The 20739-nt window shown below is 40.5% G+C and overlaps 1 protein-coding gene across 1 annotated transcript; it reads right to left on the bottom strand.

Annotated features, from left to right (window-relative positions):
- Positions 1-12196: 12196 nt before the first annotated feature.
- Positions 12197-13158, bottom strand: LOC109212644. Its single transcript, XM_019376310.1, has 3 exons — positions 12999-13158; positions 12641-12895; positions 12197-12240 (listed from the first exon to the last, which is right to left on the bottom strand). Exons 1-3 carry the CDS (start codon positions 13156-13158, stop codon positions 12197-12199), a joined length of 459 nt encoding a protein of 152 aa, XP_019231855.1.
- Between the last annotated feature and the right edge of the window lie 7581 nt (positions 13159-20739).

Below are 20739 nucleotides of genomic sequence, written 5' to 3' on the forward strand. Positions count from 1 at the left end.
GCAATCAATGTGAAAGCTTTTGATGGGTCTCAGAGGTCCACCATCGGTAGATTAGCCTGTGTCTGCAGATGGGACCAACCTGGTTCGAGGTCGATTTTCAAGTGATAGATGTGCCAGCATCCTACAACTTGCTGCTAGGACGACCCTAGATTAATGTTGTTGGGGCTGTAGCTTCAACACTGCATCAGGCAGTAAAATTCGAATGGGATCACCAGGAAATGATCATTCACGGCGACGGTAGCAACCCTATATACAGTCGTCAGACCATTCCGAGAATCGGAAGAAGAAGAAAGCAAGGCGGAGAGACCTACCACCACATTGAGCGGGTCAATGCTGTCGACAAAGACAAATGGTGGGATAACAAGATCGAGAGTATATTGAAATAGAGTGGGTACGAACCTGGCAAAGGAATCGGCAAGAACCTCCAAGGGATCTCTAAACCTATAAAACTCAAGAAACACGGCACCACCTTCGGTCTGGGATACGAGTACACCTGGGAAGAGTTCAATAATTGGTCGCCACCATGGCGCGGTCCTTACTACCCGTTAGAGCAACCGATACTGCACTTGGAGCAGACTTTCCAACAGGCTGACGTCGTCTATGGGACAGACGAAGAAGAAGCACCCACAGCAGTGAAAAATTTGTTTTTAGAGGACAATGATATGGATTGTTGTGTTATTCTCGAGGAGGAGGGGGAGGAAGGTCCTTCCATTCAAGTTATGAGTAGAGGGGCATACCTCAACAATTGGACCATCAGGACCACCAGGGCCCGACGAGCCTCGGGGTAGCAAGGCTAAAACAAGCACTATTCATTGTTTTATTTATTAAATGATTTTCTTTTCGCATTTTTCAATTTTCACAATAAGATCCTCAATGTTCAAAACAATTATTCAATTTATCAAAGCATGTTTGATTTTTCCAATGAATTAATATTTATTTCTATCGTTTTCCTCCTTACTTTACCAATACAGAATTACTGTTACTTATCTTGATGAACCAATGACTGTGACATGCAATGAGACAACACAACAAACGGACATTGATTCAGAAGAAGATGACATACCTGAGGAGATTGTCAAAGAAGTTGAGAACTTTGAGAACAGACCTAAGTCCAACCTGGACGAGACCAAAATTGTTAACCTGGGAGATGCAGAAAATGTCAAGGAAACACGAATCAGCATTCACCTATCGCCATCAGAGAAGAAAGAGTACACAGAGTTTCTAAAGGAGTATGAGGACATATTCGCCTGGTCGTATGATGACATAACCGGTCTGAGTACGTCTATTGTGGCTCACAAACTGCCAACCGATCCAATGTGTCCACTGGTAAAGCAAAAGCTCAGAAAGTTTAAACCTGATATGAGTCTGAAAATCAAGGAAGAAGTCACCAAGCAGATCAAAGCTAAGGTTCTCTGGGTGGTTGAGTATCCGACATGGTTAGCCAACATTGTGCCAGTACCAAAGAAGGATGGGAAGGTCAGAGTCTGTGTCGGCTACCGGGATCTCAACCGAGCCAGTCCAAAAGACGACTTCCCTTTGTCGAATATACATATCCTGATCGACAATTGCGCCAAGCATAAGCTACAATCATTTGTGGATTGCTTCGCCAGTTATCATCAGATCTGGATGGATGAGGAAGACACTGAGAAAACAGCTTTCATTACGCCGTGGGGAGTGTATTGTTACAAGATGATGCCATTCGGCCTGAAGAATGCAGGGGCCACCTACATGAGGGCCATGACAACGATTTTCCATGATATGATACACAATGAGATAGGGGTATATGTGGATGATGTTATCATCAAATCCAAGAAGGCCACTGACCACATAGAAGATCTGAGGAAGTTTTTCAATAGACTGCGGAGGTACAACCTGAAACTAAATCCCGCAAAGTGTGCATTTGGGGTTCCTGCTGGGAAGTTGCTTGGGTTTATTGTGATCCACCGAGGAATAGAACTGGACCCATCAAAGGTCAAAGCCATTCAAGAATTACCACCACCGAAGAATAAGAAAGATGTGATGAGTTTCTTGGGAAGGCTGAACTACATCAGCCGATTCATAGCTCAGTCTATAGTTAACTGTGAGCCGATCCTTAAAATGTTAAAGAAGGACACCGCTACCAAATGGACCGATGACTGCCAAAAGGCCTTCGACAGAATCAAGGAGTATTTTTCAACACCACCAGTCTTAGTTCCGCCCGAGCCAGATAGACCCTTATTGCTCTACCTTGCAGTGTTAGATGGAGTTTTCAGCTTCGTTTTGGGGCAGCATGATGAAACGGGGAGGAAGGAACAAGCCATTTACTATCTCAGCAAGAAGTTCACCCCGTACGAGGCCCGGTATTCTCTCTTGGAACGCACCTATTGTGCTTTGACTTGAGTAGCTCAGAAGCTGAGACATTATTTCTGTGCCTATACTACGTACCTCATATCAAAGATGGATCCTTTGAAGTACATCTTTCAGAAGCCCATGCCCACTGGCAAGCTAGCCAAGTGGCAAATCCTGTTGAGTGAGTTTGACATTGTTTACGTAACTCAGAAGGCGGTCAAGGGACAAGCACTAGTAGACCACCTTGCCGAAAACCCCACGGATGGAGAATATGAACCCTTGAAAACGTATTTTCCTGATGAAGAGGTATCATTCATAGGAGAAGACATTGCAGAATCCTATGACGGTTGGAGAATGTTCTTCCATGGAGCAGCAAACTTCAAAGGAGTTGGCATAGGAGCGGTCTTGGTATTAGAAACCGGTTAGCATTATCCAGTGTCTGCCAAACTCAGGTTCCCCTGCACCAACAATATGGCCGAATATGAAGCCTGCATCTTAGGGCTCAAAATGGCCATTTACATGAACGTGCAAGAGCAGCTAGTGATTGGAGATTCAAATTTACTTATACATTAGGTATGAGAAGAATGGGCAACCAAGAACTCCAAGATACTCCCGTATCTGCATCATGTACAGGGATTGAGAAAGAGGTTCACGAAGACGGAATTTCGACATGTTCCCAGAATCCAGAATGAGTTCGCCGATGCATTGGCTACCCTATCATCTATGATACAGCATCCTGACAAGAATATCAATGATCCCATTCCGGTGAAAATTCATAATCAGCCAGCTTACTATGCCCATGTTGAAGAGGAAGCAGACGGAAAGCCTTGGTTTCATGATATCAAGGAATATCTGGCAAAAGAAGAGTACCCGGAGCTTTCCAATCATACTCAGAAACGCACACTTCGGAGATTGTCTAACAACTTCTTTCACAGCGGAGGAATCCTGTATAGGAGGACTCCTGATTTGGGACTATTAAGATGTGTCGACGCAAAGGAAGCATCCAAGCTGCTAAAAGAAATTCATGTTGGGACCTGTGGTCCACATATGAACGGTTTTGTCTTAGCAAAGAAGATACTCCGGGCTGGTTACTTTTGGATAACTATGGAAACAGACTGCATCCAATATGACCGGAAATGCCATCTCAAGACATGATAAAGGTACTTCCAAGCGAGCTCAACACAACAAGCTCACCATGGCCGTTCGCCGCTTGGGGAATGGACGTCATTGGACCAATTGAGCCTGCTGCTTCCAACGGACACAGGTTTATCCTAGTAGCGATCGACTATTTCACCAAGTGGGTCGAAGCAGCATCTTACAAGGCAGTAACTAAGAAAGTCGTGGCAGACTTCGTCCGCGACCACATTGTTTGTCGATTCGGTATTCCAGAGTCAATCATTACTGATAATGGCTCCAATCTCAATAGTGACTTGATGAAATCCATGTGTGAAACCTTCAAGATCAGACACAAGAATTCCACAGCCTACAGGCCTCAAATGAATGGAGCCGTAGAAGCCGCCAACAAGAATATCAAGAAGATATTGAGGAAAATGATAGAAAAGCATAAACAGTGGAACGAGAAGTTATCATTTGCTCTATTGGGGTATCACACCACAGTCCGCACATTGACCGGGGCAACCCCCTATATGCTGGTTTATGGTACAGAAGTCGTCATTCCCGCTGAAGTAGAAATTCCTTCCCTAAGGATCATACAGGAAGCTGAGCTCAACGACGCAGAGTGGGTGAAGAGTCGTTATGGGCAACTAGATCTTATAGACGGAAAGAGAATGAATGCAGTTTGCCACGGTCAACTCTATCAGAACAGAATGTCTAGAGCCTTCAACAAAAGAGTCAAGCCAAGACAGTTCACACCGGGACAGCTGGTGTTGAAGAAAAATTTTCCGCATCAAGATGAAGCCAAAGGGAAGTTCTCTCCCAACTGGCAGGGCCCATACATGGTTCATCGGGTTTTGACAGGAGGAGCCCTCATACTTGCATAAATGGACGGAGAAGTCTGGCCAAAGCCGATCAATTCAGATGCAGTCAAGCGTTACTATGTGTAATCTTTATGTTTTCCCTATATGATGTAAATTGAACTACGCCTGACCTGATTCCCGTTTAAGAGGGGATACGTAGGCAGCCCTATGGGTTCGGTCACAATTCAATTAAATTTTCATTTCCCCCCGAAATTGGAAACTGGGGTAGAATTTTGAGGAGGACCCTCAAAATTTCGAAGTAATTTCAGCCGATCGCCGCATGAGCAATAGGCAGAGGGTTGATCAAAGTGGGGCAGAATTTTGAGGAGGACCCTCAAAATTCCATAGCAGGAGAGGTTGCAATGCCTCGAACCACGTCACAGTCGTCGGTTCATATAAAAAACTATTTTTTAATTATACATTTATGTCATACTTTTATAAAATCGTGCATGTCTATTATTGAAACTGCTTTGTTTAGCAACGGTAGCCCAATGATACAGACGGTATCGCCAGATCAAAGTCGAACGAGTCAAGCAAAGCCACCGGGGATACGAACTAACCTTCCCCTTTACAAAACTCACGATTTTTCTTTGGATGCAGGCACTAGGACTACGAAATCGTTAAACACACTGTATGCCCATAGAACAAACATTGTTCAAGAATACAATTCTCTGAACCATTGCACTTATCAACATTTGTTATCAGCACGCACCCGTAATGTTCCGTATGTCACAACGTTCCCAGTAATCACCACGCCGCAATCTCCTATCAGCTAAGAAACTCTACTGTCATCTGCTATTTTATTTCTTGCATAAGGCTACCATTCTGCCTTCTGAGGTTAAGCTCTACCTCTATCTGCATTTGCATTGCATAAGGCTACCATTCTGCCTTCCAACCTGCATAGGGCTACCATTATGCCTTCCAACTTGCATAAGGCTACCATTCTACCTTCCGAGGTTAAGCTCTACCTCTATCTGCATTTGCATTGCATAAGGCTACTATTCTGCCTTCCAACTTGCATAAGGCTACTATTCTGCCTTCCGAGGTTAACCTCTACCTCTATCTGCATCTGCATTGCATAAGGCTACCATTCTGCCTTCCAACCTGCATAAGGCTACCATTCTGCCTTCCAACTTGCATAAGGCTACTATTCTGCCTTCCGAGGTTAAGCTCTACCTCGAACTGTATCTGCATTGCATAAGGCTACCATTCTGCCATCCGATTTGCATAAGGCTACCATTCTGCCTTCCGAGACTAAACGTTGTCTCCATCCACATTGCACGGCTGAAAGATCGCCACATTGCACGGCTGAAAGATCGCCACATTGCATGGCTGAAAGATCGCCACATTGCACGGCTGAAAGATCGCCATATTGCACGGTTGAAAGATCGCCACATTGCATGGCTGAAAGATCGCCAACTCATCCAAAGGCGTCATCGTTCGGAGGCACCATCTTCATAGCCCGAGAACACCATGTCGTGGCCCGAGGATCTCTTTCAATCTTTTGCATATCATCATTCAAAGGCGTCATGGTTTGGAGGCACCATCCTCATGGCCCAAGAACATCATTTCATGGCCTGCGAATCCTTTATTATACGCTTCATGGCCCAAGACATCATGGTCTAAGGACGTCATCCTAATCGTTCAAAGACAGCATTCATGGTCCAACGGGAATTTGCATCATTTATGTACAATCTATGCTTATATTGTTTATTTGCAGGTGAAACCGACAAGCTACAGCCATCCCGACAGGAGCGATTCCGCTCCAGTGCCCGTTGCCACATCAAACCTAACCATTCCCGTAAGCCGTCCACTCACCCAGCCCGAGATATTGCATCCGTTTTTGGAAAGTACCCGTCGGCATACTCCGCCGACGGATCCTGAACTACATATGGCCTGATTCCTATAAAACCAGGGATATATATAGGCAGCTCAGAAGCCAGGGTGCGGCCTAAACCTCTTCAAACCATTTCACTCGGTCAAAATTGGCCATCATATCTTTAACCGAAAACTCTTTCATCCTTCCTGGGTAAAGAGGGGCAGCTGTTGACACCCAATTTTTCCCTTATATTTTTAATATGCAAAATAACTTCAAAATATATATATATATATATATATATATATATATATATATATATATATATATATATATGCATATGTATGAATATTCAAGTGTTTTATTATTTTTTCCATTATTTTAAAAGTTTTTTAAATCAATTTATTTCCCTTTTTATCCATAAAAACCCAATAATCATTTCCAAAATTATTATTTTTGGTAAATCATCTATTGGATTTTCATCTTTATGCTAAAATATAGCTAAGGTAATTTTTGCATATTTTTACAAATTTATTTAGTATTTTTCAAAGCTAAAGTGCATAATTGCAATATTAGCCTCTTTTAAGATTTAATTGCGTCTATATTCATAAAATCAAGTCCTATATTTTTAAAGTATCAGTTATATATCATAAATCATTTTAGTGCTTTCAATTTATTTCCAAAAATCAATTTACTATTTTTTATAATTTTAAAAGGGAAAATTGGCAATTTAAATAATAGCCCACTTACATTTCAATTTTAGCCTAAATCTGATCCCAAATTGAACCCAATTTTCCCGGCCCAATTCCCATTCAAACCCAACCCGGATCCCCTACCTAACCATTTCAATCCTGGCCGTTGATCATTTAGATCAACAGCCACTATTCGCCCTTTCCATTTTTAACCTTAAACGACCCCTTACCCTACCTCATTCTTCACCAAACGCCGCCCTTGAATCTGCCTTTTCTCTCAATTTCTCTGAAACCTCACCTGAACACAAGCCGCCGCCCTCTAATCCCACCCTAATACCTACCCAATCCATGGCCACTCGTGGTCATTTGGGACATGTATCAGCCTCTTATGGCTCCTGGGTGTTTGTTTCTGTGGTTTCATGGCCAGTCCTCGAAGGAATCTGGTCCATTCCTTGCTCGACTATTGTTCATGGCCTTTCTCCGGCCATCCATGGCCTTTCTCTGGCCATTCTTGGCCTTTCAAGGCCGATCCTTGACTTTTTCTGGTTAGATCGCTAACTTTCGAAGTCTTTCTCACTTTTCTGGGTTCTCCGAAACCCTAATCTCTAAGACCTTTCGATTTCATTCAGATGTATCTTAGATTTGTGCTTACTATGAATTTTTCAAGTGTTTCTTGAAGGTTCTTTGACTTTTCTTTCAAAATGACTCTTCACTTTTCAACGATTAGGGTTTTCTTTTAAGTTTTTTTTAAGATCTCTTCTCGAATTTTAATGTTGTTTGTGATTTTGCTATGTTCAAACAACTTGTTTATGCTTTCCTTCTATTTGATTCAGCATGTTAAAAAAAACCTAGTTCCTTTTAGTCTTATCCGAGTTCTGAAACTGTCTGTTTAAATGTGTATTTGTTCTTTGTTTCTGACTCTCTTTTTCCTTGTTTGATTTTGAGTTCTTACCATCTCTTAAACTCGACTACTGCTGAAGCCCTAAATTTCTTAGAAGTTTTCTCACTTATTACTACTATGAGACCTTTACTTGTTTCTGATTTCTCTTAACTGATACTATGTTCTTCTTCACGGTTGATTCTATGTGACTACTTGACCTACTTGACTACTGTGCCTTGAATATTTTCCTTACTACTGAATCCTAGCTTATTTTCTGCCACTATTGTATGTTTGTGTTATCTCTTTTGCCAATGTGTTTGGCCTCGCATGTCTGATGCTTCTGTTCTCTCTATTTATATACTGAAGTTTCTTCCTTGATTGATCTTGATCTGGTGACTGATTGCAAAAGTTTTTTCTTTTATGAACCCTAATTTCACTCGCTTGTTTAAAATTAATTGATTCCTTTCCCTTTACTGTGATATTTTACCTTGCTGAATTCTTTTCATAAATAAGCCTATTTTGTACTTAGACTTGATTGTTTACTTCATGCTTTTACTGCCCCTTATATGGCAATAATTAATCTGCCCCCAAACTGATTTCTTTCCTTAATTAAACCTGCTACTACTCGTTAAACAGTGATTCCTTAATTAAAGGGAATCACTTATGTTAATTGATTCTGACTTGTGATTGTTTCCATGTTTGTGTTAAGACTTTACTTATTACCTTACTTATCACTCGTTTTCAAAAGCTGTAAATACCCACCCCCTCTTCTTTCAAAACACACGAACAACTTGAGTTCAAAACACACACTTACACTTAAAAACTCTCTCTTTCTCTACTACTACTTGTGATGTTGCTTGGTGTAGCCGGCTGAAAGTCAAGGCTAGACTGTAGACTCTTGTTTGCTTTACCTTTCTGCACTTTGCTTCTCTACTGGTATGTCCTAGTTTATTCTTTAAGTCTCAACAATAATATGTTTCTTTAAGTTGCTTCAGTTTCTCATTCATGCTCACTTCTGCTCATGTTTTTGCAGTCTATTTACATTACTAGCATGTGAAATATGTTCCCTTCCCCTTTTAGATTAATGTTTCCCTATGTATGTACTCTGTCAGTCGCTTGTTATGTGATTTGCTGACTTATGAATCCCAATCCCCATACCCCCTCTATGTATTTGTGTTCCTTTGGTTGGTTTGTAGGCAGACCAACATCATCTATTGCTGTGCATGACCAAACCTGCCCCTTTCTGGGGTCATATGCTTCATACAATGTATTCCCAAAACCCCTCGACCCTTTGTGTAACTACTGATTCTGGGTATTTTGAGCTCTACTACTACTGTTTTCAAATCACCCTTTAATACTTACTATTCCAACTCAGTTTTAATCAATCTCTGTCCTGCACTTCCACTATATTCTTAGAACCTAGGTTCTACCCCTCTTGTGTGAGCCTTGCCTTGGGACCCTTGAGCTCCCTCTGAACTTGGACACATAAGGGTTGGCCCTTCCACACTGCACTCACTCCTGTCTGGTTATGCAAACCTGGGTGTAAGCACTGCCCGGGGTCCTTTTTGAGACCCTTAGGGAACTTTGACACACCCAGGTATGAGAAAGGCTTTCAACACCATGGGCATCTGAAGTGATTAATTATATAACTCGGATAGGAAATCAAGATCAGGCTTCTTTTGGTTGTATTTTCTTACTTCTGTACTTCTTTTGTAATTTAGGCATTTGGTCTGTAATAATTTGTAACAAATATTGGGTTGGCTAGTAAAAAGGGATGGGGTAATTATGCATGTTTTAAGGGTAGATACCCTGCCTATAGGATCTGTTTAATAAGTTCTGCATGTTTTACTTCCACACTTAGATATCCTGCCTATAGGATCTGTTTAATAAATTCTAGGATCTGTTTAATAAATTCTACATGTTTTACTTCCACACTTAGATATCCTGCCTATAGGATCTGTTTAATAAATTCTGCATGTTTTGCTTCCACACTTAGACATCATGCCTATAGGATTTGTTTAATAAGTGCTGCATGTTTTGCTTCCACACGTAGACATCATGCCTATATGATCTAATGGCTATAATCAGACATCATTCCTACAAGGTTAAAATTAGCTTCAAAATTAGATGTCATGCCTATAAGATATTTATAGAAATCATGCCTATAGGAATTTCGCTGTGATCAAATAAATCCTGCCTACTCTACTTCATGTTCAATTAGATACCATGCCTATAGGACCTAAAACCAATTTAGTTAAAAAATCAGTTTGACTCGTACTGTGCTGAATCAGTTTAAACAACCTACTCCTTTTATCAATACGGTTTAGAAAGCATTCCTATAGGATCAAAATCGATCGTTTAGAACTGTTTACTGTTTTACTACATTCCTAATCAACAATAGATATCATGCTCCTAGGACATCACTATTACGCATAGGCAAGCCTTAGCTAATAATAATGATAAAATTGAATCTACCTTTATTTAATTAGCAACTGCTACAACCAGCAGGCAAGCCTGATTCGGACTTCTTATCTGAGCTATATAATGAATATGGTTCTGACTCAGATCCCCTACCTTAGGATTTTTAAAATTCAGACTTTAACTGTGTTTGAGTCGTGCTATTTATGTGTATTATCTGCGGAGGATTGTATGAGCCTTCTAATTGCTTACATGTTTCCCCTTTGAATGTAGTCCTACGTGTTTTTGTATGTCGCCTTAGCCTTTTTACCTTTAAACCTAAGAGTCAGCTTAAATCCTCCCTCTTATAGGAATAGTAGTCCTAAAATTCCTCCGGGACTGATAGGAATGGGACGGGTAATAGCACGCAATAGAGTGCGAGACCAATCCGCGCTTTAAATACCTTTACGGGGTGGGAAGGGTAGATATGGATATGATGACCGGTGCGCTAATACCACGTGTAGCCCTTCTTTGAGGAGTGATTACCGGGTATTGCATTGATGTGATCCATATTACAAATAAACCTAGGACCCCTTTACATTCATCAGCATGCTTAGTTATAACTCTTTCTCAAAACTTTGCTTTATTTAATCATTTTCAAATACTTGTGTATGTGAACTTAAATCCCCTCTTATTTTAGCCTTGTTTGTTTACTTGTTAATTGCACAAATTCACAAAGAACTATCTGGCCGGAAACCACACTAGTGGATCCTGAGGGGTGCCTAACACCTTCCCTTTGGGATAATTTCAAGCCCTTACCCTATCTCTGGTTATCAAACGTAGTTGTAGTTGAACCATATAGGTGCCCTAATGCACCTTAAAATCGTTAGGTGGCGACTCTTCAAAATTTGCAAAACTCCTTTCCCGAAAGGAAAGAGTTGTCCCAATCAAATGTCACGAACCCGATTCCGCGAAGGAAAAAAAGGGGCGCGACACCTGTGCATTCTAATTAACAAAACCCTTGCATGCGTCAACTGTTGTCTCTATAAAAAAAAATAGCGAGGAATGAGTCGCTAGCTCAGTGAGTAATAACATTTAACCACAACCATTTTTATCGGGGACAAGTCAGAAAACATGTTAGTATATCAAACAGAAAATAACATAAGAATGTCCTTTCAGAAATAATAGATATTTTTCAGTCTCATCATGTTTTCTTGTAGTATAATGCACTTAACAATTCGGTAATCACCTCGGTAACCACTATATAATATCAATATTCACATTTTGGGAGGTTTCAATGAACGGATCATGTAATTGGTATAACTGTGGACTTCTTCGCAAGAAGTCAAATTTAACGCTAGTCCCTACTCGAGGAAAATCGGTAACGGTACGCTAGTTCTACCTTCCCACAAGCGAGGGCTATAACAGTACTTTGTAGTCGGTAAATACAAGGTGCACCAGGTATAACGAACTCGCCGTTAGTTACGGGATCCTTCCAAGTCTACTCCCATTTATACTTGTCTCTGTATCCGTATATACTCATATGAAAATATTTTAAAACAATATAAGGAATTTCGATTCTTATCAAATCATGAAATTTCATTTCGATAACAGTAAATTCAAGTAACGGTAAAACATATCTAGTGACAACAAGAATATTTAAAACAACGGTAATCATGTCAAATAACTATTTCGGTATCATATCAAGTAAAAGACTTGTCCCACATGCAACTCAAAATAATCGGTAACATATTCATATTAAAAATCATGTGTAAATCATGCAAGTTATGAAATACAAATTGCGGTAAGATTACTACTCACAGTACTCGTGCCGAAATTTCAAATGCTTCACCTCGAGCAATTCGTACAACTTCCTCCAATTCAATCTATAATTACACAATATATTCATAGCTAATTTAGAATACCCAACCCTCGAGGTTCCGTATTTGACTCTTAATTCGCCGAATTATTTTTACCCACATATGATTAATTACCAATGTATCAACTCCAACCTATTCATATAATTTATTAATCCAATTTCATAAAGTTCTATTGATTCTTTAGGAAGAAAATACTCAATTGTGTGAATGAACTAGTGTAATTTCTATTACTCAGTAGAATCTTCCAAATCATAAGAATCGAAATTAAAATCTACCAGAAGAAGAAGTTTAAGTAATACCCGAAAACACAATTAGTGCTTAAGATTCCTCAACAGTTATAGCTATGGTTCCAACGTAGTGCACCAACTTTTTCCTCCTTCTTTTCTCTTTTTATTCTTTCTTCTTCTGCTCGTTTTTGTTTCATTTTTTTCTTTTCCGTTCTAAGCTTTCACGTTTCTAGCAGAAAGCTTTGCTTTCTAAACCCTTAAAACTTTGGCAGATATGTTAATGGGCTTCGGCCCTTTGTTTTCAATTCTAATTTTTTTTATAGTTAGTTTATTATCATTATTACTACTATTTTGGTAATGACCAATTCACCTTTATAAAATATAGGGTATTACATCCTCCCCACTTTATGAAATTTGGTCCCCGATTTTAACTCAAGTACGTACCTGTAGACTGAAACAAATGGGGGTACTTCGCTTGCATATCTTTTTCTACTTCCCAAGTAGCTTCTTCAAGTGTATAATTTCGCGATAAGACTTTTACGAACTCAATTTCTTTTGACCGTAGCTTCCTTACTTGCCTATCAACAATAGCCATCGCCTCCTCCTCGTAGGACAACTTCTCATCGAGCGGTATAGTCGGTGCTTCAATCACCTGAGATGAGTCTGATATACATTTTCTTAGAATTGAGACATGCAACACTGGATGAATAAAGGAAAACTCAGGAGGAAGTTCCAAACGATAAGCCACCGCTCCCACTCGGTCTAGTATCTCATACAGTCCTATAAACCTGGCTCAACTTACCTTTTTTCCCAAACCGCATCATACCTTTCATAGGGGAGACTCGTAGGAACACTTTGTCCCCAGTTGTGAACACTAAATCTCTTTTTCTCTTATCAGCATAAGACTTTTGTCTACTTTGAGCTGTAAGCAATCTCTGTCTGATCAACTGGACCTTGTCCATTGCTTCTTGTACTAGGTCGGGTCCCAATAAGTTAGTCTCACCAGCTTCAAAACATCCGATAGGAGAACGAAATCTTCTACCATACAATGCTTCGTACGGTGTCATTTGAATACTGGACTGGAAGCTATTATTGTACATAGGAGAAGAGATCAAACCTGAAATTGCAAACTTCCTTTATAATAATTATAGAATCAGCAAATACACCTTTTGACTCTAAAATCCTAGCGAGGTTCAGCAGCAAATCAGCAGGACAGCAGTCGAAACGAATTTGAAATCGACGAACTTGAACCTCACGGACATTCAATAGACCTCAGTTAATTTCCATGTTTTTGGAACCCAAAGTCAGAGTGAAAACTCTAAATATTTGTGTTTTTTTTTTCGAATATTTAAAAGCAGCTTTCAGAGAAGAAAAATCAAAATCCTAAAAAAAATCTCCTTCAACCTTTGTTCTAAGATCTTTTTTACCCGAAAATCCCCTCTGATAAATCTCTGAAAATCCCCAAAAAACCCCTTCAAAAAAATCTGAAATCCAACCCTATATAGGCCGATTTCTAAGAAATGAAAGGCTAGGATTAAGAGTTTCACTCCTAATCCCACGACTCCCATTAATCATCAAACGTCCAAGAAGGGTGGAGCGCGTGAGAGAGATGAATCAAGATTCGGATGGTACAAATCCGTTATTTGCCAGGCCACGTGGAAGGGGATGAGAGGATAGACCACGTAATTGGTTTGGGGGGAATTTTCCGGTCGCTTGGGCGTGGCTGGGGCGCGGCGGAGATGGGGCTGTGATAGGCAGCGCCATTTTTTTTTGTCTTAAGGTTTAGGGTTTCTTTGGGGGAAATGTTATATGAGGCTTATACATTAAAAGGGGAACGGGGCAGGTCAGAGGGAATGGGTCAGGGTCAGGGGTCTGGGCTAGGGCGGTTAATTTGGTATTTGGGCTAGGGGGAATTGGGTTAATTTAAATTCCCAGCCCAATTAAACTAACCCTTTTCAATTTCGTTTTTCTTTTCTTTTTTTCTTTTTCTTTTCTTTAATTAATGAAATCCTAAAATTAAATTCCTAAATTATCTAAATTGTAAAATTATACTAATTATAAAGATTACTTGATCCTAAATAAAAAAGAAAACTCACTAATATAAAAATTAAAAGGTAAAATGTAAACATGAGCCATTTTTTGATTTTAATTTTTAATAAAATAATTAATTAAATAATTAATCCTAAAATATAAAAACAAAGATCTAAATGCAATGTATGGCATTTTTCGTATTTTTCATGATTTTTAATAAAAATAAATATGCACAAAAATGCAAACAATTAACACAAATTTCTACAAAAATCGTATAAAATTGCAAACAATTCGGAAAAACTTATTTCTTTAATTTATAAGAGTATTTCACATAGGGCAAAAATCACGTGCTCACAGCTGCCCCTCTTTGCTCGAAAACACGAAGAGTTTTTGGGCAAAGATAAAGTGAGCGGATACGAGCGATTTTTGCCCGTTTGAATACTTTGTGAGAAGAATTTTTTGAAAAGATCTGACCGAACCTTGCTTCCGAGATTGCCTACATATCCTTGGCTATAAAGGAATCAGGTCAGTGTAGTTCGGAATGTTTTGGTAGCTACGACTACCGCGAAGCTGTGAATCTACTGTTGTTGTTGCTGCTATTACTTGCTGAACTCCTTATTACACCGAGACAAAATAAAAAAGAGCTAGGCTAAACTATGATCTATGAATTACAAAAATCATATCTACCATCTTCAAACTTGGTCTTGCCGCTTCTACAGTTCTATTGTGCATCTTGAACTGTTGACCTGCACTCTCGAGATGAATTTCTGTTGTTGCTAACTCGAATTGAATTCTGAAATGAGTTCCCTTGTTTTCCAGGTGGGTGCCTGATTGCTGAAACTTAAACTGTATTCCCTTGTTCTCCAGGTGGGCGCCTGATTGCCAGAACCTGAACTATATTCCCTTGTTCTCCAGATGGGCGTCTGATTACCAACACTTGAATTGTATTCCCTTGTTCTCTAGGTGGGCGCCTGATTACCAAAACTTGAATTGTATTCCCTTGTTCTCCAAGTGGGCGCCTGATTACCAAAAACTTGAAATGTATTCTCTTGTTCTCCAGGTGGGCTCCTGATTGCCAAAAACTTGATTGTATTCCCTTGTTCTCCAGGTGGGCGCCTGATTACCAAAACTTGAATTGTATTCCCTTGTTCTCCAGGTGGACGCCTGATTCCCAAAACTTGAACTGTATTCCCTTGTTCTCCAGGTGGGCGCCTGATCGCCAAAACTTGAACTGTATTCCCTTGTTCTCCAGGTGGGCGCTTGATTACCAACACTTGAATTGTATTCCCTTGTTCTCGAGGTGGGCGCCCAATTGCCAAAACATTGAATTGTATTCCCTTGTTCTCCAGGTGGGCACCTGTTTGCCAAAACTTGAACTGTATTCCCATGTCCTCCAGGTGGGGCCTGATTACAACAAAACAAACAACTAGAGAAACTTCTCTGCCCCACTTTGGTATTTGGGCACATCTGTGATTGTTAACCGAATCATGTTATCAAAGAGCTATAAGAATTTAAAAGCTAAATCTCATTATTCACGAGGGCCTTGAAAATTAAATCTTGTTCTAAGAGTGAAAATTTCAAAGCTAATTTATATTTCCTAGAGGTAGAGCATATGCTAAATCTTGTTATCTATGAAGGTATTGGAATTCGACTAAGTCCCATTATCTAGGAGAGTCCTGAGAACCTTTTAAAATTAAATCCCATTATCCGGGAGGGCCCTGAAAATTTCAAGCTAAATCCCATTATCCAGGAGGGTCCTGAAAATTTACGGTTGAACCTGTCCGGTACATTCTTTCCTTACGGGGGGTTCCTCCGGAACAAACTAAATTTCTTGCCCCTGTTTCAATCGAAGAAAATTTTATCAGTTTGAAAATGTGGTGCTTAGTTTGGGACATTATTGCTGAAGGTGGCATTTCTACTACCGTGCTTTGTTCTAACTGGCTGCTTTTAACTGGCCAAGAATTGTTTGTATTTCTGACTGAATTTCAACCACAGGAACCTGAATGACCCGAGTGACCTGCACTCAACCTGCTGTTTTACATTTCTGTCCTTCCAATTTGAACCTCTGTATCTTCCACAAAATTCACAAACCACTCGACCACTTGAACTTTCATTAACACCTTATTTTTTATTTTGCATCATGCTATTTCTGGTATGTTTTGGCCGCACTTTGCTTTGTGCAGTTTGGAAGTTGGTAGTAAGCTTTGAAATCCTTTCTTACTTGCTTAAAAAAGGCTGGCATTGGAAAAGCCTTAGAGAAATAAACCCAAAAGAAATGAAATGAAATGACTTCGAGAGTTAGTAATAAAGAAGAAAACTTGAAACAGGATGACTGTTTGAGGGATAAAAGGAAAAGAGACTTATCTGAGTGAGGCAGCTGGCACCAATGATCATGACATGCATTTCGGATTAATTTGCCTAGCCTATTCGACCAATCACCTTTCAGTTGTCATACTTTATGCCCCGGGATCTCCATAACACAATCTCTTCGCCAAGTCACTGACCATGTTCGGCTTGCGGCGCCCTGAAGGGTTTTCACCAACAAACCTCTCTCATTTGTTCATCTTTCAACTCGTAGTTGCCTTACGGTGCCCGTGAGGGTTTTCACCAATAAGACTCTCTCATCTTAATTTCTCTCATTTTTCCATCGCCCTATGGTGCCCGTGAGGGTTTTCACCAATAGGACTCTCTCATTTATTCATTTTCCCTTGTGCAGCACGGAGTGTTGCCCCTGATACGAATCATACCTCTATATCGCTCGACTTGGCATTCTCAAAGATTGATCGGAAGGTCTTTCTTTGAACCACAATCTAAGCTTTTGGATAGGGTTAGAAAGAAAGGATATCATGAAGGCTCAAAACAACTTGAATGGGTTCAAAATTACAACTTTCGGAATCAGATCTTTTACAAAACCACAAATTCTGCCACAGTTTCCTTGCCTGGGGACTTTTGAATCTATTTTGATGGGACCGAACCGTGAGGCTACCGACGTATCCTTAAAAGGAATCAGGTCGAACGTAGTTCATGTCATAGGAATTGCTTTGTTTTTGTAATTTTCTCTTTTTCTTTTTCTTTCTCTCTTTTTTTTCTTCTTTTCTTTTCTTTTTTTTCTTTACTCGTTTCCATTTTTTTTCTTTCTCTTTTTCTCTTCATTTTTCCTTTTTTCTCTTTTTTTAATATTTTCTGTATCCGTACTTCTAAACTTTGCTTCTGATTCCAACAGAGGGTTATGAAAGAAAATAAATAAGGCTCAAAGGAGTAACAAAGGATAAAGTGTTTAGATAGCAGAATAAAATGCCTTCGTCATTCTAATCTTTAAACATGCCAAGTACAAACAACAATTAGACAAACTAAAGAAATCATACATAATATCTTTTGACCGCATTAGAATTGATAGCCATATATACACATTTGCCTTCTATATCTGTTAGGTACAAAGCACTATTGGACAATACTCTTGTTACAATGAACGGCCCCTGCCAATTTGGGGCGAACTTGCCTTTCGCTTCAGCCTGATGTGGAAGGATGCGTTTCAATACTTGCTGACCCACTTCAAATTTCTGGGGACGCACCTTCTTGTTGTATGCTCTTGCCATTCTCTTTTGATACAACTGGCCATGACACACTGTTGCTAGTCTTTTCTCGTCAATCAGACTCAAGCTCCAAACGGGTTTTGACCCACTCATCATCATCAATTTCGGCTTCAGCAACAATCCGAAGGGGTGGAATTTCAACTTCCGCGGGTATCACTGCTTCAATACCATAAACCAACAAATAAGGAGTTTCACCTACTGAAGTGCGAACAGTAGTGCGATAACCTAGCAAAGAAAAGGGAAACTTTTCATGCCATTGCCTGGAACCTTACACAATTTTCCGAAGTATATTCTTTATGTTCCTGTTGGCCGCCTCAACAGCTCTGTTTGCCTTGGGGCGATACGGGGTGGAATTCTGATGCGTAATCTTGAATTGTTGGCATACTTCTTTCATCAAATGACTATTAAGATTAGCACCATTATCCGTGATGATTACCTTTGGGATTCCGAACTGACAAATGACATTTGAATGAACGAAATCGACCACTGCCTTCTTGGTCACCGGTTTGAAAGTCTTAGCTTCAACCCACTTAGTGAAATAATCAATGGCCACCAGAATGAACCTGTGCCCATTTGATGTCGCGGGCTCAATTGGTCCAATGACATCCATGCGCCAAGAAACAAAGGGCCACGGTGCGGACATTGTATGCAACTCAGATGGCGGAGAACGAATCAAGTCTCCATGTACCTGGCATTGATGACACTTGCGCACAAAGCTAATGCAATCACATTACATGGTGAGCCAGTAATAGCCTACTCGAAGAATTTTCTTTCCCAGAACATACCCACTCATATGTGGCCCACAAACCCCGGAATGTACTTCTGTCATGATAGTCGTGGCTTGTTTAGCATCTATGCATCTCAACAGTCCAAGATCTGGAGTCCTCTTGTATAGATTCCCCCGCTCAAGAAAAATCCGCTGGCCAAACGCCGAATTGTTCTCTTTTGATCACCTGTGGCTTGTACCGAATATACCCCCATCCTGATGTATTCCTTGATATCATGGAACCACGACTCACCATCCAGTTCTTCCTCAACCACATTACAGTAGGCGTGCTAATCACGAACTTGAATGTGCATAGGGTCAACATAAGCTTTGTCGGGATGGTGCAACATTGATGCCAAAGTATCCAAGGCATCGACAACCTCATTATGGATCCTCGGAATATGCTTGAATTCTATTGATCAAAACCGTTGACAAAGATCATGCAAACATTGCCGATACGGTATGAGGTTTAAATCCCAAGTCTCCCATTCTCCTTGAATCTGGTGCACCAAAAGATCCGAGTCTCCCAAGACCAAGACTTCCTGGACTCCCATATCTACAGCTAACCTCAATCCCAAAATGCATGCCTTGTACTCAGCCATGTTGTTGGTATAATAGAAACGAAGTTGGGCGGTAACAGGGTAGTGATGCCCTGTTTCAGAAATGAGCACAACCCCTACTCCGACACCTTTCATGTTAGCGGCTCCATCAAAGAAAAGTTTCCAACCTGGTTTTTCAACCTGCTCTACCTCGTCAATATGCATCACCTCTTCATCGGGAAAATAAGTTCTCAATGGTTCAAACTCTTCATCTACCGGGTTCTCGGCTAAATGATCGGCCAATACTTGGGCTTTTATCGCGGTTCGAGTCACATAGATGATGTCAAACTCTGTGAGCAAAATCTACCACTTTGCAAGTCTTCCTGTGGGCATAGGCTTCTGAAAGATATACTTTAGAGGATCCAGGCGAGAAATGAGGTAAGTAGTGTAGGACAACAGATAATGCTTCAACTTTTGTGCCACCCAAGTCAGGGCGCAACATGTCCTTTCAAGGGGAGTATACTTAACCTCATAGGATGTGAACTTCTTACTGAGATAATAAATGGCTTGCTCCTTCCTGTCAGTGATGTCATGTTGACCCAACACGCAACCGAATGAATTATCCAAGACCGTCAAATAGATAATCAAAGGTCTCTCGGGTTTCGGTGTGACCAACACGGGTGGGTTTGACAGGTACCCCTTGATTTTATCAAATGCCTCCTAGCACTCATCGGTCCATTTGACTGTAGCATCCTTCTTCAGCAACTTAAAGATGGGCTCGCAAGTTGTTGTGAGTTGAGCAATAAACCTACTGATGTAGTTTAAATGCCCGAGCAGACTCATCACCTCAGTCTTGTTCCTTGGAGGTGGAAATTCTTGGATAGCTTTGACCTTTGACAGGTCCAACTCAATGCCTCGACGACTAACTATGAATCCTAACAGTTTTCCAGATGGAACACCAAATGCACACTTGGCTTAAGATTGTACCTGCGGAGCCTTTGGAAAAACTTCCTCAAATCTCCGACGTGGTTGGCCTGTTCTTTGACTTCACGATCATATCATCCACATAAACCTCAATCTCCTTGTGCATCATGTCATGGAACACAGTAGTCATTTCCCTCATGTAAGTTGCCCCAGTGTTTTTCAAACCAAATGGCATTACCCGGTAGCAATAAGTTCCCCATGGTGTGATGAATGTTGTCTTTTTTGCATCCTTCTCATCCACCAAGATCTGGTGGTACCCCGCATAGCAATCCACAAAAGAACCGATCTCATGCTTGGCACAATTGTCAATCAAAATGTGGATACTTGGCAATGGAAAATTATCCTTTGGACTTGCTTTGTTAAGATCGCGGTAATCAACGCACACCCTGGTCTTGCCGTCCTTCTTTGACACTGGCACAACATTAGCTAACCAAGTGGGGTATCGCGTGACTCGAATGACCTTTGCGTCCAACTACTTTGTGATTTCTTCCTTGATCTTCACACTCATGTCAGTTTTGAACTTTCTCAACTTCTGCTTAATGGGAGGGAATGTAGGGTCAGTGGACAATTTGTGAACCACCAAGTCAGTACTTAGACCCGGCATGTCGTCATATGACCATGCAAAAATGT

This window comes from Nicotiana attenuata, unplaced genomic scaffold (assembly GCF_001879085.1).
Source record: "Nicotiana attenuata strain UT unplaced genomic scaffold, NIATTr2, whole genome shotgun sequence".
NCBI classification, from domain to species: Eukaryota; Viridiplantae; Streptophyta; class Magnoliopsida; order Solanales; family Solanaceae; genus Nicotiana; species Nicotiana attenuata.

Excerpts from the sequence above, each read along its gene's own strand:
- LOC109212644 (XM_019376310.1), bottom strand. The coding sequence starts at position 13,158 with ATGGACAAGGTCCAGTTGATCAGACAGAGATTGCTTACAGCTCAAAGT. Across the intron at positions 12,896-12,998 it reads GATGCGGTTTGGGAAAAAAG|TGTTGCATGTCTCAATTCTA; the intron begins GTAAGTTGAGCC and ends TTATTCATCCAG. Across the intron at positions 12,241-12,640 it reads CCATTTGTTTCAGTCTACAG|ATTTTAATTTCGATTCTTAT; the intron begins GTACGTACTTGA and ends TTCTTCTGGTAG.